The following is a 27854-nucleotide window of genomic DNA, read 5'->3' as shown; positions in this document are numbered from 1 at the left end:
AAGTGTAGTCCAGCCACCTGTTTTATAGAGGACAATCCAGGTGGGCCGGATCTCCACTGATGACACACTCCGCCCTCCAATCATTCTGAAACACATGACACATGGTTAGTAACCATGACAACCACACCAGTTATGCCCAAACACACAGTTAAGACATAGCCAGAGCTCTGATCAACAGTCTGTTGCGGGTCTTGGAGGCATGTGGAGTGATCCTGTGCTTGCGAATCCCGGACGAAATTTCGGAGCTTTTGTCAATTATATAGTAGTAAGATACATGTATATTAATTTTCCTCTATAAATGCGCTTATGAAACCGAGCCTTTCAAGATATACATCGTCATTACTATTGCATTCATATGGTGTGTATACATTTACAATTATAAAAACATTGTTATTGTAAACAACTTGAATTGCCATACACCAGTCTACTCCCCCGAGTCTAATCACACTTATCAGGGGGTCATATTTTTAAATGCCACATTATAACCACTCCTCCAGGTATTCTGCCATGCACAGGACCCAAGCTCAGACCCAAGCTCAGATCTGCCCCATGGACTTTACTGTTAACAGAGTTAAGCTTGTCCAAGTTTCTTGAATACATAGAATGTCTGTGACCTCAAGCAGTTTGTCTACAGCAAGACGCTATGCCTGGTTGCTGCAGTTTGTCCCAGACACAGGCCGTGTGTGTTATATGACACAACTCTCATGAGAAATACAAACTGTCGTCTACTGTGTGGCAGACACAACGACTACTACTACTACACAATTAACTAGAGAAGAATGCTCCACAGCGATCTCTCCACCAGGCTGGGTTGCCTATCCAGTGAGTGCACTGGCTAAACTAATCTGGCAAGATAATTCAGCTTTCATGAAACCAATTCATTGCTAATCCTGGCTAAATTAAGCCAGGATAGGTGTTAAATCCAGGCTTAACCCATAATTCTTCTTTCGTGAAATAGGCCCCTCACACCCAATAAAAATGTAAGCTTTGTTTTTATTGTGTAATTTAGAAAACATCTCATCGATTTCCAAATATCAGATTTTACATTAAACTGGACTAGTATTGATCCTTGGGCGGTACTTCCGCCAAATTCCGGTACTTCCGTTTAGACACTCAACCGGCTAGGTCTTGCCCAGTGTGCTTTGTCCTGTTGGCCTCTAATATCCATAACCCCATATGAAAATCACATCTTCCACATCCAGTGTGATCATCGTATAGGAAAGGCATTCCATCCATAGGAGGCAAATGCAATGAAAATGCAATGAAGGTCCCTCCATTGCATCCCAGCACATACACGCTTTCCATGAGGAGTACACATGAGCTACATGCAATAAGAAGATTAACGCATCTATGAGAAGCTGCAAGACCTCCATTACAGTTGAGTTGAATGAATAAAAACGTGGGGAAGAGAGAGCGGACATCTGTTTGGGAGATAATGACCGGGCCAACTGCGCTTATCTTCTTTGCATTGACACATAGATGTGAACGGAGGGGAAAGAAATACCACATCAAAGACTACGTAATGCTACATACTGTATGTTACATAACATTAATTAAATCTACTTTCATTTGAGGGCTTTATGTAATGAAGGTACATTTTCATCATATCATCAGTAGTCTATAGGCTCAGACCAATGTGTCTCTATAAATATAAAACTAATTCTGTCAAACATACCCAGTACTGTACAGCTCGGCACAGTGGTTTATGAACCAGGGAGAAAAGTAATAAGCAGCTATGATCTCTCATATCTATGAATGTTCGGTTATATAAATATAACCTGGGTAATTTCCTTGTCTCAATAATTCATCTGTCTATAAGAGTCTTTACATATTAAAATATTCTCAATGACTGCCTCAATTGGCTAACTGAAGTTACACTGTTTACAAACGTTTTCCTTGCCTATTCTTTAAAAGAGAAAAACACCCCCAAATTCCTCTCTCCTCGGCAGGGTAGACTCGCATCAATAGCCAGATATTGAATCAGTGCTTATTTGAATCGGATCATCATACATGTTCTGCATCCAGTAGCACTGGAAAAAAGCTAAAAAGACATAATGAGCATAAAGTCCAGGGTTGCCAGCCCTGTTTCCACAAATAATTCTCATGTGACAGAAACAGAAACAATCACATCCGAGTGACCAACAAAACCTAAGATGAGCCACACTATAAAGCAGCATAGTAATGATTGGTTTGCCTGCATTTCCAGCCGTCCAGCCCCTGCAGATAGCTGTAAGTCGGAGTCCAGCAGAGTGTCATTGCGGAGGCTTTCCGTCCCGTTCCCCAGCTCCTCTCTGAGGAGCTGCTCCTGCTGAAGCAGCTTGGAGATGAGGCTATTGAAGCGGTTCTCTGTGGTGGAGAGGATCTCAGAGGAGGCTGTGGTCAGGTTAAGCTCTCCAGGGTCCACGCATGTACCGTTAAACTTGGCGAAGACCACCTCAGCGAGGTCCAGGCCTGCCACAGAGGAGGGCGAGGCGCAGGGTATGTCGCGTACAAGCTTGTAGTTCTCCATCCACTCCTTCAGCCACTCAAGAGAACAGTCACACTCCCAGGGGTTCCTAAAGAGATAGAGGCGCCCCAGGAAGTAGATTGGCTGGAAGACGGGGAAGGGCAGGACGGTGAGGTTGTTGCCGTTCAGGTGGAGGGTGATCAGGCTGGTCAGGTTCTCGAAGGAGCCCTCCTCGATGAAAAGTAGCCGGTTCCTGTCCAGGTAGAGGACCTCCAGTTCCACCAGGTCACTGAACCAGGTCCTGGTCACGTTGAGCAGGAGGTTGCCCCCCAGGTTGAGCATCTTGAGGCGGGTCAGGCCTTGAAAAGCAACCCGCGGTAGGTTAACCAAGTCGTTGTCATTAAGATAGAAGTTCTCTAGCCGCAGCAGGTCTTGGAAGGCATTGTCATGGATCACAAAGATCTTGTTCTCCTGGAGGTTCAGGTACCTGGGACAGAATGCGAGAAGAAGGGAAATAAAGAGTTCACTAGAACTATAAACAAATGAGTTTGACTGTAGAAGAAACATTTTTAATGGTGCCTTCTGGCTATATACACATTCCATTCTCTGTGTCACCTACTTGAGGCTCCCCATGCCCAATAAGGAGTTGTATGCTATTGCCTCTATATTGTTCCTCTCCAGGTAGACATGGGTGAGGTTCTCCATTCCCCTGAAGGTCCCAGGGATCCTGCGGAATTTGTTCTGGAAGATATATAGCTCCTTGAGTGCCCATTGCTCCAAGAAGAGGCGGTCAGGGATGCTAAACAGGTTACAGTCGGACACGTCCAGCCGCACAAGCTTCTTCAGCCCTGCGAAGGTGCGTGTGTGGAGGTAGCTGATGTATTCATTATGGGCAATCCTCAACTCCACCAAATTTGTCAGGCCCTGCAGGATAAAAGTTTGCATATTTGTGTATTGTATAAGCCTTAAGGCATTTTGAGTCTCACACACAATACCATAATATAATAATTTTATAACAGGGATAAGTGATTAAAGACCAAAGTGCCATGATTTGTTTATAATAATAACCACATGGCGTGGTTAAAATGTAATATTTTACATTTCCACATGGCCCAGTGGTGGAAAGTAACTAAGTACACATAATCAAGAACTGTAATTAAGTACTAATTTGAGGGATTTTTACTTTACTGGAGTATTTAAAAATGTCAGTACTTCTACTCCACTACATCTCAGAGGCAAATGTTGTACTTTTTACTCCACAAGAATTATTTGAAAACGTTAGTTACTAGTTACTTTGTAGATTTTTATTAATAATACAAAACATGCATTGACCACTTCGCCCTATGTAAACTTTGTGTATTTGAAAATAGCCGATTTACAAGCTCACAACTCGTCGCATCGCGACGCATTGTGAGCTTGTAGATCTGCTATTTTCAAAAGATTTATAATACATTTGAAAACTTGGGACATTCTGCATAATGAGTACTTTTACTTTTGGTACTTTAAGTATATTTTGATGCCAATACTTTTGTACTTTCACGCCAATACTTTTGTACTTTCACACTTTCACTTTTGTACTTTCTCCGCTATTTAACTATTTGGAGACAGCTCACAAAGTCAAATCATGTTGTATTTTTATTCTGGGACAATGTCACAAACTGCAGGATCAATCAGGACAACATTTCTTTTGCATGCTGCCAGTAGGCCAAGGAACTACTAGGGTTGTCCGATATTGGCTTTTTTACCGATAACCGATATACCAATATTGTCCAACTCTTAATTACCGATACCGATATCAACCGATACCGATATATGCGGGGATTATTGTCATTAGGGTAAGCTCAAATTTCATATCACACACACCATATACAGTAAAAACTCCTGTAACTTATTTATAAAGCAAAAAACAAAAAAAAAAAAAAAAAAAATTGTTTTTATTTTTTTCAAAAACCGATACCGATATTTTCCCGATATCAATTTTTATGCTAATATCGGCCGATAATATCGGGAGGCCGATAAAATCGGACATCCCTAGAACTAACTATTTCTTCACATATTGTGACTATATTTTTTACTTTTTATAACTTGAAATGTATACTGGGAGTCTGGCTTGAGCTGAAACCTTTCCCCATAGATGACTGGCGGAACTCATGTCACTGTCACTGGCCACATGACATCTGAGACCCACATGGAACATTGTTAATAAGCTTTTGGATGTGTCCACAGAAATACAGCTTTTTAACACTTAAATGTACACTTAACAGGATAAAAAACAGTAATGCCCAAGGATCATTATCTACGAGGAAATAGGACTGTGGCAGAAGGACTTTAAGACAGATATCTACATCTGGTGTGAATTCAGACCTTGAAGGCTCCGGGTGTAATAAAGGAGATGTTGTTGTGGTCCAGGGAGAGGGACTTGAGCGAGGGCAAGGTTCCGAAAGCCCTCTCCGACAGGAACTTGAGACTGTTTATGTCCAGGTTGATGGAGGAGGCATCACAGGGAAACTCTCTGGGCAGTTCACTCAAGCTTGATCGGTCACACTGCACACTGCAGCTCCTCTCCTGGGTGCAGGTGCACAAGGCTGGACATGCACGCACACATGCCCACAGTGTCAATGCAGCCTGGGGCAGCAGGCACAGCAAAGAGACTGAAAGGAAGAGAGAAGTAATGGAGAAAAAGTTGAAGCCTGAAGATTATTATTTGAATGCTGATCTTTTTGTGTAAAACTACTGTAAGTATTGTGATTACTCTTCATTCATTTATGGTAAAATGGTATTCACGGCAATGGTGAGGTCTGGACAGACGGCCTTTGCAAAAATGATTCACTGACTTGATTTTAAGGTTTTAGCATGATACAAGCCATTGACTTCAGAGTTCACCATGTCTTCACTTATATTGGCACTACTGTCAGTGAGGGTTCACCGCTTAACTTGTTCCAGAAAATCAAAGTTGTCAGATTCAGTTGATGATGATTCAAATACAATTAAATTGTGTAGTTGATTATAATTGAACATACATTATACTTTATTTTGACAGTATATTCATGGGTTATAAGAAACCTTTATGCTCAGAATTGAATTGAAATACAGTAGAATTCTGACAAAACTACAGAATATAATATTTGAATGGGAATGATGAAAGAATATACAATTACTTTTTGGTTAGGGTTAACTAAAAGTCTGGTTCTGCTCATTAATTATACTTACATGTACAGTGGTAAGCATACAGCATTTGCAGCACCATAGGGAACAGACTACACACTGCAGAGCACCCTGAGAAATTATTCACTCCCGCTTCAGTTTAACCACTTAAAGAATCATATTATAATATTTTAAGAATCGTCATACAGCAAAATAATAGCAAAAATAATAGCCTATCTAAAAGATCAAAATGCATTGTGAGCTAGCTTGTACATCTGCTATTTGAGCTTCATGAACCATGATGTTTTGAAAATATGTTTAAATACTTTTAAAACAATTTCACCTATAATAACAAAAATAGGGACAGGACGTGGTTAAAATTTATATAAAAGTCTCTAGCAGCTGGAGGGCATAGTGGAGTAATGATTTGATGTCTAATCATGTTGACTGGCGGGTTGATGGGCTATTTTCAGGGTCAACTGTCTCTTTCCCAGCTGCTAAACGTGGTGAAATGATGATGGTGTGATTAAGAAAGAACAGCTTACATTAGAGATTAGCCCAACAACAATAGCCATTGTCTGCACCTGGGATTTCACCCTTCATTCATTTCATGTTAACTGTTTGGAGCCCTGCCTTTTAATTTGATCAATCTCTCGAGACAAGGGCCCTCATTTCAGTCAAATTTAATCTTAATATTTTCTTCCAACAGAGACATGTTTATTTAATTCTGGTCAATGATAACAATGGTGGAAAATGGTCCAGACAATTAATTTCAAGGATCAGTGAAGTATTGCCATCAGAGTATATGGAACATAACACTACTTTACTTTGCCACATTCCCTGACCCTCAAAATGTTGAAGTTAAATGTCTTTGTCTCACACCCTTAAGAAGAACCTTTTCTCCATTTAGGCCAGTCTTGCAGTTGACAAAAGAGAATCTGTTGAACAGCAGTGTGGATTGAGACTAACCAGTGAAAGCAATGAGAGCCATCCCTGTAGCCTCTCATCTGGGACATGCCAGGATTAAAGGAGATCTGGAATGACATAAAAAGCACAGTAGCACTTCTAACTATGACAATAATTGTGAATTATCTAAATGCATTAAAGGGCCCTTTGCTTGGGAATCACAATAAGTCCCATGATGTAGAATTTCAGTAACCTGGGAAGTTTACTGCCACTTGCTACTTTAAATATTAAAATTACCACTATTTACTATACTAGTTTTTTTAAATAGTGGTAAAAAGTGGTAAATTCATTATAAAACCTTTAAAATTATACAATAAAAATGACCTGCACACTCAACACAAGTTAGGATTTAAATAATTTATGTTGTTAACATTTCTTAAGCTAAAAACATGTAGGAACGATGCTCTACATGGATACAAGAAGAGGGGGCACTAAATTCTGGCTATTTTGTCCAAAATGTAAACAAATAAAATATTTGAAAAATGGTCTAAAGTAATGTAAAGTATACATGATGTGAACATGCACGGTATATCATTAGCAGACTTATCCTTCAACTTCTTGTTTATGCCCCAAACTGACTGGACAGGTTTTGTAGCTATTGTAGAAATATTAGACCTCAATTGTAGAATGTTTAAGCATGTCCTAATCATGTATACTTTACTTAAAAACATTTTCCCAATATTTAATTTTTCAACATTTTGGGAACAATACAGAGGAGCGCACTCTTCCGTAGTGGCCACTCTCCCAAAAGAAAAAAGTAATACATTTGTTTTTCTACTAGGAGTGTAGCGATTGGTTCCAACGTGAATCTAGTTTTATTTTATGCAGACCCTCTTCTCAGGTTGTTTGATCACAAAACCCCCCAGGATCTAATGCTAAACAGTTGAAATATTGAGTGAAAGCACTGCAAATCAGAATGCCTGCAAACACTTCAGATTAAACAGAAGTTTCAATGCCTTCAAAGCAGTTGAAATATAAAATCAACAAATGGAAGAGAAATTGAGAAGCATGCGCTTACCTGTAGATCATACCTGACAATTGTGTCCATGTGTTATTAAAGTAAATGTCCAAATGTCACTTTCTGTGTGTATGTCACAACTCACTCTCCACGACATAGCTGAACAAGCTCACTGGATGTGTGATTGACACAAATTTCATGTGAGAGAGAAAAGTGTGTGCTTCAGCTACTGTGTGTATGTGCAGTTGGCTTAGGGTTGGGGCCGTTTCATCATACACACACACACTTTCACAAAATCCATCTCTTAATGGTAGCCAAATCCCCTGGATGGAGATGAAGGGAGATGGGCGGTTGGCAGGATTAAAGTGGTAAAGCAGCACTCAGATCAGGGAAAACACCAGAGGCAGGCCTGGAACTAAAGCACAGCACTCAGATTACTGTGCCATCCAACAAACACATACAGTTCTCTTGGTAATGTTTGAGGAGCCAAACTAAAATACATTTGACCCTTAATGTATACCTCTACCTGTACACAAGACCTAATAAAGACCTTACACATTCACTTTGACCCTGCCAAACATAAACAGAGGGGGAACTTCTCAGAAATGTATGTTGCAACGGATCGTGGATCAGCAAGTAGATCGATAGTTTGTCAATAACGAGATGTGTGGAGTGGTAGTGGAGAGCAGAATCTAGGTCACCGTTAACATATTGCAACCATCAGCTCTCTAGAAGACTGAATATGACCCTTGTAGTTGGGCTATAATCCTGCTTAAATTCCTTTGAAATGGACATCTTGGCAACTCTGCAAAAAATAGGTCAATTTTTACACTAAAATGTGATTAATATAGGGTTTTGCAGTGTACAAACGTTAAGTTAAAATAAAACTAAATATATGTATACCATCTTTCAATCAGAAGAATGGTCATACTTTTTCATGCAGACATATCTCAAGTTATGCAACTGATGTTAAATGGGTTTCAGGGACTGCGATTATGAGTCCTACTCAACACATTGGTGCAAGTAAAAAATAAAAAGGAAAAAAAGATTTTGGTTAGCACGGTTTTCACTATGACCCAGAAGGTGGGACACATACTATGCTGTGGCAGATGCATGCAGGGACAGAGATGCCCGTTTTTCATGCTGAAAATACTTGCAATGTATATTTTACCAATATTTCATATATTTAATGGCATTTCTTACAGAACATCCTGTTCGAGTCCCCTCCCGCTTTTTCTAGAGACATTTATTATAGCCTCCCCCGTTTACAACTAACCTAACTTGGGCTCTCGATCAACAGTGGTTACTTTAAGCATTTATTTCTTGACGGCAAGTACAGGTCAACAATATCAGTTGATCACATTATTTAAGCTCCTGGCAAAATAAAACCATAGACAAAGTTGGGTTTACAAATGAAATCTTTATATATTTTCAAAATAACAAATCTAAGCCAAATTTGATTTTGCTGCCTATCCACCATGCAGCCACAGAAGGCAAAAGCTTGCCTGCTACATCAGTGTCCTTTGCACATCTATAGTAAACATGCTTGATTTTTCCAGATACTTTTGCATTCAAACTTTATTTTGGTAAAATCATACAATAATCGCACAGCTGAGTATTTCCCATGCAGTGCATTAGCTTCTAAGCTAGTACAGAAAGCAAAGTCTACATCTACAGAGCTCTGGGTTCTCCTTTTAAGCATGGAGCAAGTCTTGGGCAGAGCTCTGCCTTGCACAGCCTGTGCACAGAGCTCACTTCATCCCAAACAGCAGTACAGGGCTGCCATATAAATCACCATTGCAGTGGAGACCTGCTCCATACTCGGGGAGAAATCAAGAGATGCCATATATGCAAATGCAACAATAGAGAATAAACCACATGTTTGTTTCTTTAAAGATTGCCATGTGCCAGACATTCACTGGAGAAAAATAATTATCAGGTCAAATTAGAGTAAAGAATCATAAACTATGCACACACTTGGAGAATCCGAACACTTCTGCACTGATACGCTTAGGAAATTATTTGCTCTTTTAACAACTTTATTCCAAACCTTGGCATGTTTGTTCCAACCATTTCAAATTTGATGGCCAATTGGGAATCTAATAGATGATTGGCCCTGAGGAGGCCTTGAAACAGCTGTGGATATTATTTACTGAGTCCAATGCGTCTTAAACATTAAAAAGCTCACACTACCCCGAAATATATAAATTTCACGCATACAGGTGACATTCAACATTCAAGTGCCAGTGTTTTTGTACTGTCTTTTGGTCAAGTTTCTGAAACTTCCAAAGAATCACTTTGAGGCTTACAAAAATAAATATTTGTCAAAAATGCTTAATAAATTACACAAAACTAGCAGCAAAAGTAGAATCTAGAAATCTGTGTGCAAATGGCTAAATTCCCCCAACTGCTAAATCCCCTGGTCCCAAATAAATCCTGGTCTAACGTTGAGAACCCTTCCCCTTTGTAAACAAGCTGCGTTTTTCACAATCTCCTCACACACAATATTTGGAAGCTTAAGGACACATATCCAAGACATCTATATAAAACTCTAGATGTGCAATAAAATAACTTCTGTAAAACTCGATGGGCACGACGTACAAGGGCCTACACACCTAAATCAAGTAGCACCATTCAATCTCAAAGTTCTCAACACTGTCAGTGCATCCGCTTTTAGTTCAATTTCTAAAAAAGTTTTCAAGGCACAACACACCTGAGGAGAAACACCGAGCACTCAAGGTTGAAATGCCCAAATCCCTCCTCCTCTCATTGGCTGCTCCTCTTTTAGAGGAAAAGCCTGGTCTGGCATAATTGAGCCAGAGCTTTTTTTTTTATACAAGTCTGAGCAGATGAACCCCCAGAGGAGTTGACAGTACTTGTGTCCCCATTAGGAAGTGGACACTCTCGCCTATCTTTGGCCACCTCCACAGTTAGAATGTGCAGCAATAGAACCCAAAGCCACTGACAAATGGTGCACTGTAAACTGCGCCCCACGCCTACCCCCCCGCCCCCCCTCCCCCCCTCCCCAGTGGTCGGAGTGCTGATCTGCCCTGCTCCGGCCTTTGCTGTTGAACTGATAAACCTCAGTGATCATTCTAATGTCTGTCTCTTAAAGATGAACCATGCCTCCAACGCAGCTTGAAAAGAGAAAACGTTTGTAATTAAGTTAAGCCTCAGTTCACGTCTTTTCTCCTTGACCAAAAAACAAAACACTAGCATGCGTAGAATACCGTATGGGCCTTGCGGTTAATGGTAGATCGGCAAACGCTAACACCCCGCTATGCCCTCCCGATGCCGCCGATGCTGTGGTCCTTATGCAGCCATTTTGAACTTCACTTTCAACATGGCAGGCATTTTTTGTTTTGATACCTATTTGTAAAGAAACATTTCATAAAAATCAAAAAACTGACTCAGTTTTTCAATTGTGCATGTATGCACAAAATGTCTCAAGTAAAAATAAAAACAAACAAAAAACACCGCCCACTTAATGTAGCTAGCACTTTGTTAACATACTAGCTGCCGTAACACTGTCAAGTCAATTGGGAAATGTGGAGTAACAAGTTCCAGCATCGATTATTCTCGTTTAAACCTCAGCGAGTGTTGGCACTGAGCTTAATGACTTTGTTGATTAAGATCACAATAGGAATGGCTATTTCAAAGACTACCATGTCCATAAAAGGAGCCTGTCCAGGATAGAGTGAGCGAAAAAACCAAAACAAACAAAAACAAAACAAAAAAAACAGTAAACAAACTCTTTTGTCCCTTAAGTTTAGATTATGGTTTCTTCACTGAGAATTGTCCCAATGGAATCAGACAGTGATGGCTCCGTTTGCTGTTTGACTGTAGAAAAAGGCTACACGATGTCCCTGCAATAAATTTGAAGTTCAAATGGAATCATGCCTCGCACGAGCCACAACACCCCAGTGTTTGCCAAGGTTTGATTAAGTACAAGCTGATTTTACATTTCTAATGCTTTTCACCAAATAACAAAATAACAATACTACCAAATTCAGAGCTCATGGCCAAGTTCATTTGGTGAAATGACAACATAGATTTCCTGTTTAAATTCAAAAGGCACAGTACATTAACATACAAGTGATCCTCAGGTTATTCAATTAGTTGTTGGTTTTCCCCCCAGAAAGACAAAAAAAAAGTATAGTATTTTTTACAATGAAAGTCCGAGGTTGCTATCGGACAACGCATGTCAGCATCCATGCTCACTCTCTATAATGAGGTGTGCGAATCTCTGCAGTCTCCAGTGGGTTCGCGCGTGCATGTGACGTTCCTTTGCATCGCGCTGCACTTCTGTTTTGTAAGAAGTCATGGGCAGAGAATCAGGGTTGGTAATGTACTGTGTGTCAGTGAAGCTACACAGGGGTAGGGGGGATTGTTATTGTCTGGCTAAAGTTAACATGTGGTTTCCATGGGGTTGGCATAGCAACCTATTCCTAAGGCGACTAGTTGCCCCACCAGTCCACACTTCCGGAGTGGCTGTAGTTTCCACCGTAGCCATCATTGCTGTAGAAGTTGCCGCCACCACCAAAGCCACCACCTGAGAGGAAAAAGGACAGAAGTCAGTCATCAACCCAGGAAGTGATGAGGTGTTAATGAGCAGATTGCCTTTGCAATGCCTTTTTCTCCTTTTAGACAGCTGACTGGACTGTGTTGACATGTTTTCAGTTCGGATATATTATTGATGTCTTACCTCCGCCAAAGCCACGGTTTCCTCCATGGCCACCTGTGGGGCGCCCGCCACGTCCCCCTGCACCAAAGCTACTAGGACCACCTCCAGACGTCTGACGGTAGTCTCTGGCTCCGAAACCACCAGAGAATCTACACAAAATAAATAAACTTCTAAATATATACTGATGTTTCTCCAGGCTGGCACACGTGTTACTGTGCCAGTAATTACAAGTACAGAAATGTCGAACAGTAAAAGGCAAGTACCTCTTGGAGCGCCCGCGGGTGGTGCACTTATGCTGGTGCTCGTAGGCGAGGCTCTCCAGCCAGGAGGGAACCTCCTGCTTAGCCTCAACCAGGATGTCCAGCAAATCTTTGGTTATGTTGCTGTTTTTGTCGTTAAAGAACGACGTGGCCAGACCTACAAACAATAATGGGGCAATTGTAATTAAATGTTTTACCGGAAGCACAAAAGAAGTTTTCAAAAGTTAAAACAATTATACTAATAAAGCTGTGCATAAGACTCATAACAAAAAAAAGTGTTTTTTACCAAGGTTGCCCACACGTCCCGTACGGCCGATACGGTGAACGTACTCCTCAATGTCACTGGGCAGGTCAAAGTTAATAACATGTTTCACATTGGAGATGTCCAGACCTCTGGCAGCCACCTAGACAAGGAGATAGTTTGGAATGTTTGAATATTTAAAATCAAGGTCTGTCCCTGGAATATTTAAAATTAAGGTCTGGCCCTGGGACAAGAATGGGAACACATAGACTGCATTTGTGTGGGGGGTTTACATACAGCTGTGGCCACCAGGATGGGGCACCGTCCAGAGCGGAACTGATGCAGTGCCTCCTCTCTGTCTCTCTGGGAGCGGTCTCCATGGATACTGGTGCAGGCATAGCCCTCCCGGTAGAGGAAGTCCTCCAGGGAATCTGCACCCTTCTTGGTTTCCACGAACACCAACGTCAGGGACTCTTTGCCTACAGGCAGGAAGAGAGAGGAAGAGCAAGTGCGAACAAATTGAGAAGCAGCCACGGGACTCCCTCTTTCCTTGGTGTTTCGCCTGGATTGCGCTTAAACCCTAACATTTAACTGCACTAAAACTATGCCTAAACCTAACCTCACAAACACTATGCCATAACCTCACAGAAATAATGCCTAAACCCAACCACAAAACCTGTCCGCCTGGGCGAAACACCTGGGAAATTGCTGCATAATTACATATTACATACAAGAGATGGAAGCAGGAACATAAAATAGTCTTCATACTACAATGCCAGCTGCTGTGAGCCCATGGTGAAAAATGAAATGGCAACTGAAAACGTAGACAGTGGGTGCAAAAGAAGCTTTGCATTGACTGACAACCATTAACCTTACTTCTTCTATACCTCTATAAGTTCTCAACATATAGCCAATATATGTGTGTATATAAATGACTGTCCTCACGTAACATCTTTTAAGCTACTTAATCATTAAATATATGGTTATAGACATTTACATTAATGGCCATCAGAAAAAAAGCTTGAGAAAAAGATGGGAGAGCAGAGGTGGGGTAGGATCAGCCATTCCAGGTTAAATAGAATCATTCTCCGTTAACCCTTCAAACTTACTCAAAGCACCCGTGACCCCAGCCTAAAACAATGTACATCTCCCAATACATTAAAAGGTGGAGGATTATATACATTAAAGGAGTGTGGCATGAGTCCCATCGTGTCATTTTTGCTAGTAATTGTTTGAGACCTGGTAGTCCTGGGGGTTGCAATTTCAGTGGCCATGTTGACAGACCCGGTTTTGATGTGGGGAAATGATGCATGGCAACACTGATACAAAGCTAGCCATCTCCAGCAGTCTGTTAACATGGCGATAATTAATGAATGCTTTAGCCAGGGCTGCCCATATCATAGATTATACATGAAGAAAGAAAAATCCAGTATCCATCCAAATAAAAGCAACATATTCTAATTTCTTTGCGAGTAAGAGATCACAACTTCTGGTAACATGAATTAGGTTTTGGGAACTGGAGACATCCCAAGCAACTAATATGAAAATCAATTTTGTTTGGTCTTTGATCTAATAATGGCAGTTTTCCTGGACTTTTAAATACCGGTAGTTATGAGGTCCAAGCGGATCTACACCGTTTGATGAGAGTATCCTGTTTACTGAGAACTAGCAATATCCTTGCCAATATCCAATCTGTCACAGCCATCTGACTCATGGAAACCGGGGCTTTGTTTCTACGGGCAACCAACCAATGTGTCTATGATGAGCCAGCAGAAGCAAATGTTGATGTTGAAAATCTTCCCATGCAGGAAAGCTGCACTAACAAGGTCGTCTCTTTTTCAAAGGGGTAATGACCAGGATAATACTTCATTCCAATGCAATCCCAGATTGCTACTTCACTTAATGTATGGCTTAAGTGTTACAGCTTAATCTTTCAAGCCAGACAACTATTCCACAATCTTCTAATGCTATATAGAATCCAACAACGCCTCCTGAAAGCCGCAAACGGAAGCTTTCATCTGTTAATCATTTCTGTTCACTAACATATATTTGAAAATCTTTATATTTTTATATTTCAATTTCTGTAAAGCAGCAAGCTATATTTTCAGAGACTACTTTGATTCACGCGACTGTAAAGGCTGAACGAGAGTGAGGTGGGAGGCGGACACCCCTCTTCGCATTTTCAGCGCCTCAATGTACAGACAGTCTGATGGAAGCATTTGAAAATTGTGCAAGTCAACAGTCCGTCTCAAGAGAGTAACTAGTAACTGCTGGTTCTAGGTCCTAATACCGCAAATGAGAAGGGAGAGGGGACAAAACAAAAACTGAGCAGGCATTTCAGTTGGGGAGCAGGGGGTGGTGGGTGGGTAGGTGGGAAGGGAGCAGGGAGTGAGTTGTGGAATGTGATGTTTCTGGCTTGTGGGTCAGACTTAAGTACAGTATGCTCATACTTACCAGGCTTCTCTGGGGTCTCTGGCACATTTTCCTGAACCTCACTGGGAATGACTAGATAAAACCAAACCGTCCAGTAAACTTTAGGCTGCTTAATACAACTGTAACAGCTTTGATAGACCCAAATGAGAAGCAACCCCTTAAAAACACGACCCAAATGAGAAGAATCCCCCTTAAATAAAACATGGTTTTGTTTGTGTGCCTGACTGCTAACCACTTAACAAGGATTACTGCATTTAGATTTGAGTTATGTCTAGTAAACAGGACAGCTCTTTGCTGTTGGGTTCTAGACTAGTCAATACACTTATTTACAAGGATGTAGACATGTCAATATTAGCTTAGCATTATTTGTTTAAAGTTAAAAAAAGAAATCTGTCATATTTGTCTCACCTGTGGCATTTAGAAGGTCCAAAAGGAAGGACCTCTTATCACTTTCCTCCACCCAGACCACCTTCTGGGTGATGTTTTCAGAAGTGGAGCCAACACGACCAACAGCCAGGAAAATGTAGTCCTCAAGGAAATCACGTGCCAAGATCTAAGTCGATCAAAATGAAGGTATTCAATTAATTCAATTAAAGAAATGGGTATTTCTATATACAAGATTGCCCATTATTTATGCCCATATATAGAGATACCTGTCGTCATCAGCATCAGCATATGCCCATATATGGGCATATCGGTTGGGTGGGCGCTTCTGGAAAGCCACCTATGCAACCCGTGTTTGAAGTCGATCGATCGGTTCTCGCGATATGCTAGATAATTAATGAAGGATTATTTGCCCATCTATGTACCTGGATCTCCTTCGGGAAGGTGGCACTGAACATCATGGTCTGGCGAATGCCTTTAGGTGGCATTGTATCCTGCTCCACGATACGTCTGATTTGGGGCTCAAAGCCCATGTCCAACATACGGTCAGCCTCATCCAGCACAAGGTAGCTGCAGGTAATTACACAGACACCATATTAACACATTGACTGCCAAGGACGTAATATTACGTCATCTCAAATCCAACGCTTCACCACCAAAGACGTAATATTACCGTACGTCATCATTGTATTTTTTTAGATTACGCTAAAGGGCGGTCTTCGCCAACCTATGAATGCTGCTTTGACTTCCAGAGAAGGATAAACCCGGAAATTACGTCTTTAAAAAAAAAAAAAAAAAATCACACCCAGTGTGAAGTGGGCGGTGTGGTCACAGTGGTCATCACAGTGGGTGATTCACTTAAAAAAAACATAAATGTGTTTTATTAAGTGCACAGTCCTATTTATAGGACTGCACATGTGTCATGTGTTTCACTAGCCAATCACAGTCCTGAATAGAGTCAACCAGTGTACAATGGTGGCCAATCACGGTGCAGGGTTAGGGGGGTACACTGGTGGCCAATCACAGCGCAGGGTTGGGGGGGTGCAATGAGTGGGGGTCCAAACCTCACATATAGGGGCAGTTGCAGCGCCCAAAACAATATCACACTGGCCACTGCAATGTTATCAGATTTATAGAAACATTTATCTCTGACTTCTTTCCCCAAATTGCGTTTTTGGTGAAAACAAGCTATATTCAACTGCCGCCAACTACAGAACGGACAATCGCGGTTACAATTTTTTTTTTTCCGGTGGAAAGGAGAGACTAGTCTTGCCAACGAGACATTGTTTGTTTACATCCGGGTTGAAAAAAAATTGTGGATCGTCAAAAGGACTCAAAATAAGGTAAAACCGCTGGCAGTGGCGGATGAATTAATTAATACCCAAGCCTGGACTACATATTGAATTGTGCAGGTTTAATTTAATGTAAAAAAAAAATGCTTAACTGATGGCCTAACTAGCTCCAGGTGACTAGCCCCAGGACAGATTTGTACAAGGATTTTCGCTCGTCTACTGGTAGCATAAGCACATTTTGATGAAACATCTAGACTCACTTGCAGTAATCCAAACCGATCTTGCCCCTCTCCATCATGTCCACCAGACGCCCGGGTGTAGCCACCAGTAGGTGGCAGCCCCTCTCCAGGTCCCTAATCTGTTGGCCAATATCAGCGCCACCATACACCACACAGGGACGCACCTTGGAGCGATAGGCAAACTACAGAGTGGGGAATGGAAAGAAACATACTTAGGCTTTAAGCTATACACCCGTTATGACAGACTGCATGTGTATGTTTGCGCATAGTGTCAACTGTCAGGCACCAGTATACTAGCTTACCTTCCTCGCCTCATCGTAGATCTGCAAGGCCAACTCTCTGGTAGGAGCAAGAACCAGGGCAAGGGGGTATTGCTTACGGCGTCCATACTTTCCATTATCCTGGAGATTAAGAGAGAGAATTGTGTCAAAACGATATAAATTGAAGACAAATAAAATTATAATAATGTGTATAATAACAGATTGATTTCCGTACATGGCCACTGTTCTTTGCGGACTTCTCGGCATCTCCAGGCCCTTCAGTGTAGATCTGACTCAGCACTGGTAGCAGGAACGCAGCAGTCTTACCAGAACCTGAAATACAGCAGGGGACGAACATGGAGTCCATTAATTATTCAAACACCACCTTAAAATATAACACTATAACTAAAGCACAGGAGTTGTTCCAACAGCTGTATTTCTGTTTCCCTAGTGTGTATAGAAAAACACCTAGAGGCTGAGCTTAATACCGTGTCTACAAATTTACTACAATTAGTAACAGCAAGTGAAAAATCATGAATGTGACAAGACTTTCTGTTATCAGGTATAAAACAATAAAAGTATGCATCATTTTTTAACTCACCAGTCTGGGCACAAGCCATCAGGTCTCTCTTAGACTTGATGATGGGGATGGCATGTTTCTGGACCGGAGTGGGCCGAGTGTACTTTGTCAGATTTATGTTGGCCATGACGATCTCCCCCATGTCCAAATCATGGAACTAAAATCATAAGCACACACATCAGTATAACAGACTCGTCATTTCATGTCAGTGTTTACAAAACATGCACCCAGCGCTGCTGCTGAAATAGGACAGTCACTGTTTAAAAAAAAAATAATTTTACATAAGTAAAGGAGATGGCTCTGCTTCATTTCCAGGTTAATTCACACATGTAAGTAAAGCATAAAGGAGAAACTTTGCCCTTAACTGATAAGATTAGAACAACAATTATAAGGAAGACAATGTAGACAACAATGACGCAAGCCATGCTGATTAAGGATCATCATTAGTTCAAGGAATAGTAGGCATAGTCCTGCTATTTAATGCGAGTATCACACAGTAACGTTACAGTAAATATGTGAAATAAACACAAAGACAACTGACAGATTCCCTCAGAGATATTAACTTATCTTACTTGGCTAGGGATAGGGTTAAAGAAACATCATAAAGCTAAGATTATACTATATTGTGTTCAATAAAAGTGTATTTTCAGAAATCTTGAAACGAATCATAACAGACATTTGCACTGCTCATTACTGTACTTGGGCCTCAAGAGCCCTTCTGGTGCTTCTGCAAGTGTCTGTGCAGAAAACCACATTGAAGCTAAAATTCACCTCTGCTGCTACGCCACTATCCTTCAAACATTGCACTTAGATCAAACCCACCACGGAATAAATGAATAATACTGGAACCTCTTGCGTGAGCGTAGACTTACACTTTCTATGTGGGGCGGGCAGTTGTTTCCAGTGGCCTCCACAGGAATGTCATCATATTTCTCAAAGTTAATCCCAGTGTTGCTCCCGGAGAACAGCTCACTGGAGGAGGAAAACAATATTCACAAAGGTTAGAGTCAAAGAAGAAGGTTCTATTTCATTCTTTCATGCCAGTGGATATAGGTTGAGACGTTATACCAACAAAGTCACGTTGTGACCTGGGTGAAGTATGTTACCCAATTCTATATAGGTACCCGTCGCCCAGCACTTCATTTATCTTCTCGTCTTTGAAGGTGCAGGTCGATTTGACGACTAGCACTAGCAGGTGCATGGGTACATGTCCAGGGCGCTACCACAGAACATGTTTTAACCCTGTACGTTCAATTTAAGTCCTGTACAATGACAGTGCTGTCAGACACACCAGGAGGATCAAACGTAATGTCTCTAATTGGCCTTACTTTTCCAGGCGCTCATTGTTTGGGCCAATTTTGGACCAATCCTCTTCATTGGAGTCCTCCTGCCAGCGGCTGTTTCCGCCACCACCAAAGCCCCCACGCTCGTACCTACAATGCACAAACAAAACCAAGGTCAACACGTGCAGTTGCATAAAGAAATTCAACAGATGTTAATTAAGCCACTCGCTCAAAGAGGACCCTATTTAAATGGATTTATAGGGCTAACCACAATCTTGACTCACCTTCCTCTGTTACTTGTCCCACGGTCATTGAAGAAGGCAGACTTGCCCCTATCGTTTCGTCCCCCAAAGCTGTTATAGGCAGCATCTCTTTGAGCTCCTCCCCAGCCACCATCTCCTCCAAACCCTGCTATTTAACAGAGAGACGATCAATGATACAGCAAAAGAAAAACACAGCCCCAAATTAGTCTTACCTATGAGAGCATTGCTGTTCCGTTCCGAGTAGAACAACTTCACTTTCGTTCAAACCATCCAACGGTTATTTCGTCTTAGATGACCGGCAGCAATTGCAGCGAACTATCAATATAAATAAATTGTCTAAACTACCCTTAATACATGTACAAATATAGCTACTGAGGGTGGGGGTAAAATAATCCATTGTCCATCTAAATCTATGCTGCTACTACTATGGCTACAGTTACAGAGTGGCACAAAAGGCCTCCCCACCTGCATTTTGCATTGGCTGATTAAACGAGCCGCCGCCCCTGTTACCACGGTAGCTGCCACGCCCACCTCTATCATTGCGAGGGGGTCCACCACGCCCTCCGAAGCCTCCGTTCGTGCGGTTGTCGTGGTACCCGTTCACAAATCCATTGCTGCGTCCACCGTCCCATCCGGGTGAATCTTTGGAGACAGGAGAGAACATAATGAAAAGGGGAGAAGAGTTGTACGGTAGTGTAGAACTGTTTATCTGGTGTGTCAGAAGAAGGGGATACTTTATTGCTCTCAGGGCCAGATTTAAAATGTTACTTTTTTTGCCCAATTTTATTGGTTGGCTAGTGGCAACACACAACTCTAGAATAAAACTGAAGCTTAGCAGAATGATAAGGCTTCTTCCCCGTCAGGAAACATTTTGTCACTAGTGATTCACAAGAACAATATATTCTCAAACATTCATGTCTCATGTTCTCAAGGGATATCTTTCCCCGCAAATTAAGAAATGCTGTATAATCAGAAGACATCCACACACAAAGAAAATAACGCAAATTTAATTCCCTTAAAAACTAATTAGGAGAAGTTGATGCTTAAAAGTCACCATTGAATCACAGAGGTATGTTATCGTCCACCAGCCGAAGGCGCGGCCGAAACTGTTTTCGCCCCTGTCCGTCCGTGTGTGTGTGTGTGTGTGTGTCCGCGCGTCCTTCCGTCTGTGAGCAGCTAATCTCCAGCACCATTGGACGACTTGACGAACAACTTCGCATGCACACTTCCTGGAGGCCATGTAAAAACCTCTGCACCAAATCTGTTGTAGCGCCACTAGAGGCCGACTTTTGCAAAACACATTTTTTATATTATGTCTATTGTCTACAGATTTTGTCCAAACACCACACAAATCAGTACACATCATCTCTATGGTCATGTGATCAAGACGAATCTGTCCGTTTTTTTTATATTCTTTCCTTGGCTTCCAATGTTTGCACATACATTCCCTCTAGGCCAAGAAAGAAAGGTTGCCCTACATTTTTCAAATCGGCGCTTTAACCGGCACATTCGCTTTTTGACCTAGCTCTTGAACCATAGGTCATAAAATTCCAACAGATTTTTTGCCTTGGATTATTACACAAATCCCCAAATACGCCACGCCAATTTCCACCTGTGACTGGATTCCAAACTTTGCTGGCCCACAATAAGATACCTGGCCTGGCTCCTAGGGGCACATTTTTCTAGTTTTATACTTGTGGAAATGTCTGTCCCAAAAGATTAATCAGGCTATGCCCCTGACTTCTCTGCCGTAGAGGGACAATTACCACAACGATCTGCCCAGCTGTGCACACTGGCTGTATCATCATTCCCATCATTGGCCACACCGTTATCAGCATGGGCTGAGGAAGAGGCTGGTAGGGGGACAATACAGTTAGCATCACCAAGGTGAAGCTTGCCTAGTAACTGAGACTATGCCATAGCAGCATCAGGGGACATTCCCAGGCAAACAGATCTAGGCTTAGTTTCGCCTGAATGCTTGTGTTAGAGGATGGGACCAGGCAGGCATGATGAGGTTGTTCTCAGGTCTGTGATAAGAAGATCTAATGTGTACCTGTGGGCCAACAGGTAGGTGCATTCAGTGCAGTGCTGACTACAAGTGCACACAGAAAGGAAAACACCTTGTAACTTGTTTTAACAGGCACACACGAGCCAAATGCTTTAAATTACGCGATGGCGGATCAGAGGCTAACAGGCATTCATAGGCAGCATCTCAAATGACTCCACACCGAACCAGATCATAAAGATTAGACCAACAATGGCAGCCAAGTCCAAAAATATTTAAGCTCATTCAGTTTGCTATTAATGCACACTATGCACTGAGGGGAAGTGCTGGTGCCTGCATTTGAAATGTGCTGAAAAAATGAGTCACAGAAGTCATTCCGGCATCACTGACCACTGTTCACAGCTTCTGCCCGTTATTAAAATCTACTGGAAGTGGATTCAAGTAAAACAGAAGGGCTAGTTCTACACATTATAATCCAAGCACATGAAATCAAGCATTTAACATGCAGATCTTTTCCTGATCAGTCTGGTTTTGTGCCAGGTTCCTTCAAATGTGGAGTTTTGTTAAACCCAAATAAAACATCTCCTCCTCAACTTTCCTGTACGTCAAACAGTATGCATCTACCATGCGCAGATAGAAAACCAAGGGTGGTTCAGATTGTAACCTGATAAGTGTCCAGAAATGCCTGTGCTGGCATATGATACAACCTGGCAACATAGTTGTAAAACAGTGCTGTGAATTTCTATATTCCTAAATTACGTAAAATGCCTGATTTGGTCAATTATTTCCACAAATTCAAGTTTGGAAGTGGATGAATAGACAATGCTAATAATCACTAGGCCAATACCGTCCAACTGCAGATATTGTGACTCACTGTCATTAGTAAGACAGCCATACTATTGGTGCAATGCAGAATCTTCAAAGCACCATCACCATGCATCACAAGCAACTAGAAATGCAAGCTTCAACTATGACTGCATTAGACCAAAGTTCCAATGGTTCTTTTTCAACAAGTAGCCAGCCCAAAGCATTTTGTCTATGCACTCATTTAGGCCTGGCCATTTCCATATACTAGGATGAACTGAATAGTTGGCATGACATGCAGGTACATTAAGGTATACCACATCTGTTTGGCCAGCCCCCACTGTAGGCATGGTAAAAGGCAAGCTCCTGAGAGGCCAGTCTTGGGTAACCTAAGTAAAGGTAAGGAAGCAAGCTATAAAAACGGTTGTGATTATTTACTAATGCAGTATGGGTGTTGAGGTTGACTAATAAATGTTTTACCGGTCCTACAGTCATCCCATCCAGGAGTATAGTTATGTCTATGTCTTTGCTCACGCTCTGCCTGCCATGGCTGTGGGTACTGCTTAGAAGAAACTTCAGAAACATGAAAAATGTGTTTTTCGTGTGAAAAATGCTTCCTGTTGCATACAATACAGAATTAATTCATAATTAAGTGTCAAAGAGTTCCCAGTCTCCTCCACAAACCAAGTTGTAAATGCATATTATAACTTCATGCGTCAGGCTAATTTAAACTGGCCTTGAAAATATATTCCCCTTTATCATTTTAACATGACAATCGGGTAACTAACATTCAACTGCCTGTTACCTCTTGCATTCTCACAATTGTGCAAAGCATCCCAGCAAAGATAAGCTCATTAATTAACCAGGAGACCATTGACAAGCTAAAAGGGCAAAACCACTATGGTAGAGGTTTGGTTGGGGTTGTGTAGTTACCTTGCCATGATGTAACTCCAAAAGGTGGACAAGAAATAGAATTGCTCCATTGATTAGAAATTGATAATTCAAAATATGCTCCTCATTGACTTAAGATTGTATGGTAAAACAGCTCTCAAATTCACTCTTTTAGCACATAAACAAAGCAGATTCAGACAATATAGAACATCACAAAACCCAGTATTGTTTATTCTTTTTATAAAAATGTCAACTTCCTGCTGATTTTACCATTTGAAGATCCGGATCTGTGGATCCAGTCCGGGCTTTCTTATTAATAAAAATAGCAAAATCAACAGGAAGTTAACATTTTTATTTAAAAAACCAACAGTACTGGGTTTTGTGATATTCTATATTGTTTGAATCAACTTTGTTTGCGTTTGTTTACGACTTTGAGAGCCGTTTCAGCATACAATTTAACTCAATGGAGCAATTTGATTTCTTGTCCATCTTTGGAGTTATATCATGGCAAGGTAACTACACAACCCAAACCTCAACCAAAGTGGTCTTGACCTTGAAGTGTAGAGTGTGTATATAAACTAGCCCTCTCCCCCTTCACACTGGCTTTGCTGGTGTGTAAATGGCTATTTCATGCATTTGGGAATGCAGGATGCCCTCAGCGAAAGCAGACAGAAGGGACTTACAGAGGTTTACTGGTGCCACAGAATAACCGCACTGTCTACCAGCGGAATAACCATTTCCTGCTGTGGAATAAGAAAACAGCAAAACGGGAAAAAAAAGTCAAGTGTGTAATGCCACAAAGACAGTCAGTACCATGATTTCTGATATTAAAAGTGCAAATTGAGATTATGGCCTAGACTTGTGAGTATGCATGAGATACAATGCATCTCACTTTAATGTCGATAAGAGAGAGACAAAACTACTTAGGCGTACAACGCACGCAACAACCAAGACTGGCGGTTGAATGATTTTGGGTATGCTCATGCCTTTATTAGAGTAACAACCTACCACTTTCTTGTCCTCTCATTCTAGCCATCATAACTGCCACTCTGAAATAAATTACGGTAAGTCAACAGCTCCCAAAGAAATGAAAGGGAAACGGATAAATACTGATCTCCCAAGATCTGGAGAGAAATCAAATGTTAAACTACTTAAGGTCAACAAATATTGGCCTACTTCCATACTTTCATTTGTGATCAACTGAATGTGAGCAACAAGGCCATATCCAGTTCAAGCCTATGGACCACTTGTCCTACTTTACCTGTGCCAATGCACGCCATGATGCTCAGTCACAAAATCAACTTTAAGTGGCTTACGTTCCATGTCTCTCACACTAACACATACAATTTATTCATTTCGGCAGTCTTTAGCTCAAGTAGCAGCAAAGGCAGTGCATCATCCAAACCGTGCCATTACCACGGCACTTCCATTTGCAAGGACAATTTATTGAGTCAAACAATTTGACACTTTCCTGACTTGGTCTTACATCTGAAGGAGGAATGCCTAAGCATTTATCCAAGTAAGAAACTATTAAATGTCACATCAGAATTTTGTTCTGTTATTGCTACTGTGCTTCACCGTAGAGAGAATATAAAGCTACAAGTGAACTAAAACATTGTTTATGGTCCGAGAGTGGCTGACAAGATATTAGAGATAAAGCTCACCATTTTTGGAAGCATCTTTGTTCCTCAAGTGAGGTGGAATGTAACGCCCTGAGGTTGAGAAGAGAAAACATTTTGTGTTACATACTGTTCAGCATTATCAAAAACAATTGTGTGTAAGGGAAAAAAAGAGTGGTTATTGCAGGATAAAATAGAATATAACAGGAATAATTTATCAAATTCAAATGAGATATAATGTTCTGGTTCACAGATCATTCAGGTTGGGTGCAAATGTTACGAATGTTTACTGGGCATATTTTAATGGATTTCATTTATATCACTTGTTAAGCAAAGACTAGATCAATACTTACTGCCAGTGCCTCCACCCTGTCCGTCAGCAGAGTTCAAGTCTAGGACAGCAAGCTAGGGAAAAAGGAGCCATTTTAGAAAGTGTTAATTTGTTTCTGAGTTGCAATGTGTAGGTTCAGAATGAAGACTGCATTAATAACACAAAAAAAACATTAAACATTGCCGTTTAAATGGCTTGTTAAAATGGTCGTCTTTCAGCTAAACTTAAGAGTCATGTTATTTATTTCTAAGCATCTACCTGTTGCAATCATATTTGGCTTTAGTAGGGTCTCGGCTCAAATCAACCATCACAGATGAACAGGCCTTCGCCGTCTGCATAACTATATTACATTTAATCACGTGCAACCTATCTTCTGCTTTCTCAGACTTGACAGAATGAGTACAAACAAACTAAATTGTTCGCACCGACGGAAAAAAATATCAACCAGCAAGCTAAACATATACCTACCTAACATTTAGTACAACAATAAAATATATTAGTTATTGTCTCCCCGGCATGGTGCCAAAGAGGAACTAAATTCGCCGCAACCCGTTTTTTTTCCTGCGCCACGTTTCATGCTCATAGGGGCCTAGTATCAGAATACACCTAGGATAAGTCAGCAACGTCACAAACAGTCGGAAATTAGTGTAGGCTGTAGCTTCGTGGGGCCCTGGCGGGCTCGACCTCTTGCGTAGTTTCAGGGGCAGTGTTGCCAGAGTCAGCGAGATAAATAAGCAACCAAGTCTAGGAAAACAAGCCCAAAAGAAGCAACTACGTCACATCATGAGCACTTCAAACTTACTGTATTTAGACATAGGCGATTTGAAAATAGCATATCTACAAGCTCACAACGCGTCGCAAAAGCTCTTTTAGAAAATGTGTAAAACATGTTAACACAAATGTTGTATGGGGGTCGCTGGCTTACAGTATTTTCAGATGGGGCCCCACAGACAAGTAGGCCTTGTCACATATTCATTTGAGAGTGATTACAATGAAAATATTCACATTATATTATTACACTATTGTGTAATAACCCCAAATAACTACACTTTAGAAACAAGCCAAAATAAGCAACTACGCTTTATAAACTAGCCCAAAAACCGCAATTACCAATATTAACTAGCAACTTCACATAAAAAAGAAGCCTAAAGTCGCTTATAATAAGCCAACATGGCAACATTGGTCTGGGGTTCTTCCGCGTGAGGTTTGCGTCACTGACGAATCCTTGTATCTTGTATTTTAAGGCCTAGCAGCTCATGCTACACAGAACGCCGGCCGGTATCCAAAAATGCTCGCGAACGTGCATTAAACTGCTGCGTTTTAAGTATTATTTAGTAAACGATACCGTCGAACAAACATCAACGTCTCTGTGGGATTGATTGGCTGTTATTACAGTGAAAAGTGAATCAAATCACGTTTTAGTTGGTCGACCTAATTAACTGGCAAACCAGCTATATAATGAGCTCCGCCATCACAAGCTTTTCGACGGCGACACAACCTCCACCATTTTAACCATTTACCTTAAAGATTCATTTAAAACTTCGTCGCGTGACCCACAAATACGTTTTTAATTGAAAAATAAAGACGGTTCAGACTGTCTTTTGTCGAATAAAACGCTTGTGCGACTAAAGCATTAAGCCGTTAGCCACCACGGCTGGCTAGCGGCTTAGCAGCTAGCAAAGCCCTCACGACAAAATCGCCCTGTGATATAATATCTTCCGCTGTTTCAAATGAGTTTGTTTTAAAGAGTATTCAAGTTCAGATGTAATAAACAAATATATATTTATACATTGGAATAAAAGTGCTTACCTGCTGCTCTAGACCGTGTGAATTATCGACGACCACATGACTCATAACTAAAGAGAATAGTGGGGGATTATTTTCTGAAGAGAAAAGGCTTTTCTTTGTTAGCACGACCCAGTTAGCCAGAAACAAATAAAATAAAATAAAAACGAAAACGCGGATTTTTAAGTTAACAATCGGTTGTGTTAAGTTACGTTTACTTTGTATAAATAAATTAAACAAATCTTGCTTGTTTTTTTAATAAATTATCCTTTCGGGTTGTTTCCCCAAATGAATATTTTTTTGTGTCGGAGCTGTTGAGTTGAATCCCCCCTTCTGGCTGTCTTGACCGTGGTGGAATGAGAGACCGAACGCTGGGTTACCGCGAGATAACCAACACTACACTAAAGTTCCCAGGGCAAACATCGCGATAGGTCCGTTTTGCTAGGCCAACCTCTCACAGTAACACCTCTCTCTCAGGCCGAGAACAGAAAATACAAGGGACTTTGAGTTTGCAGCTGTTAGTTACTGTAACTGTATGTTGATTGAACCACCGGTGGAAGAAGTACTCAGGTATTTTACTGAAGCAAAAGTAGCAGTACCATAATATAACAATACTCTGTTGCAAGTAAAAGGCCTGTGTTCAAAATGCTACCTATTAAAAGTACAAAAGTATTGGCATGAAAATATATTTAAAGTTCCAAAAGTAAGATTACTAAAATGTTTGAAAATAGCTGATCTACAAGATGGACTATAAGACTATTTTCAAACAGCCTATGTATAACATAGGGCTGAAGTGGTTAATGTATGTTTTATAATATAATACTTATATCTGCAAAGTAACTACAGTAATAACTAATGTTTTCAAATAATTGTAGTGGAGTAAAAATACAATATTTGCCTCTGAGATGTAGTGGGGTAAAAGTGAAAGTACTGAAAATTGGAAATACGCCAGTAAAGTAAAAGTACTTAAGTACAGCAGTATTTGA

At 41.0% G+C, this 27854-nt stretch overlaps 2 protein-coding genes across 4 annotated transcripts; both read right to left on the bottom strand.

The window, feature by feature from the left end:
- Window positions 1–2101: 2101 nt before the first annotated feature.
- On the bottom strand, window positions 2102–6581 carry nyx (nyctalopin; the record flags this gene model as incomplete). The annotated part of the gene is made up of 4 exons (XM_084084198.1): window positions 2102–2933; window positions 3066–3370; window positions 4811–5097; window positions 6560–6581. 4 exons carry the CDS (start codon window positions 6579–6581, stop codon window positions 2102–2104), a joined length of 1446 nt encoding a protein of 481 aa, XP_083940324.1.
- A 2333-nt stretch (window positions 6582–8914) lies between these two features.
- ddx3xa (DEAD-box helicase 3 X-linked a) lies at window positions 8915–27225 on the bottom strand. 3 transcript variants are annotated; one of them, XM_084083952.1, is made up of 19 exons: window positions 26893–27225; window positions 25106–25157; window positions 24798–24845; window positions 19899–20075; window positions 19455–19578; window positions 19216–19320; window positions 18760–18859; window positions 17909–18044; window positions 17543–17640; window positions 17350–17448; window positions 17069–17229; window positions 15942–16086; window positions 15541–15685; window positions 15154–15204; window positions 12997–13178; window positions 12745–12862; window positions 12462–12615; window positions 12220–12347; window positions 8915–12066 (listed from the first exon to the last, which is right to left on the bottom strand). In XM_084083952.1, the coding sequence occupies exons 1-19, from the start codon at window positions 26935–26937 to the stop codon at window positions 11972–11974; spliced, it is 2163 nt and encodes a 720-aa protein (XP_083940078.1). In that variant the 5' UTR covers window positions 26938–27225; the 3' UTR covers window positions 8915–11971. The 3 variants fall into 3 exon arrangements, with proteins under 3 accessions (XP_083940078.1, XP_083940079.1, XP_083940080.1); XM_084083953.1 differs by having other exon boundaries at window positions 19455–19581; window positions 19965–20075; XM_084083954.1 differs by having other exon boundaries at window positions 19965–20075.
- Window positions 27226–27854: the final 629 nt, after the last annotated feature.

This window comes from Gymnoscopelus microlampas (genome assembly GCF_963454915.1).
Source record: "Gymnoscopelus microlampas genome assembly, chromosome: 17".
Classification (NCBI taxonomy): Eukaryota; Metazoa; Chordata; class Actinopteri; order Myctophiformes; family Myctophidae; genus Gymnoscopelus; species Gymnoscopelus microlampas.
Note: the sequence above shows the minus strand (reverse complement) of the source record. Positions and strands in the feature narration are given on the sequence as shown.

Excerpts from the sequence above, each read along its gene's own strand:
- ddx3xa (XM_084083952.1), bottom strand. The coding sequence starts at position 26,937 with ATGAGTCATGTGGTCGTCGATAATTCACACGGTCTAGAGCAGCAG. Across the intron at positions 20,076-24,797 it reads CAAAGATGCTTCCAAAAATG|ATTCACCCGGATGGGACGGT; the intron begins GTGAGCTTTATC and ends CTGTCTCCAAAG. Across the intron at positions 18,860-19,215 it reads AACAATGAGCGCCTGGAAAA|TGAGCTGTTCTCCGGGAGCA; the intron begins GTAAGGCCAATT and ends TTCCTCCTCCAG.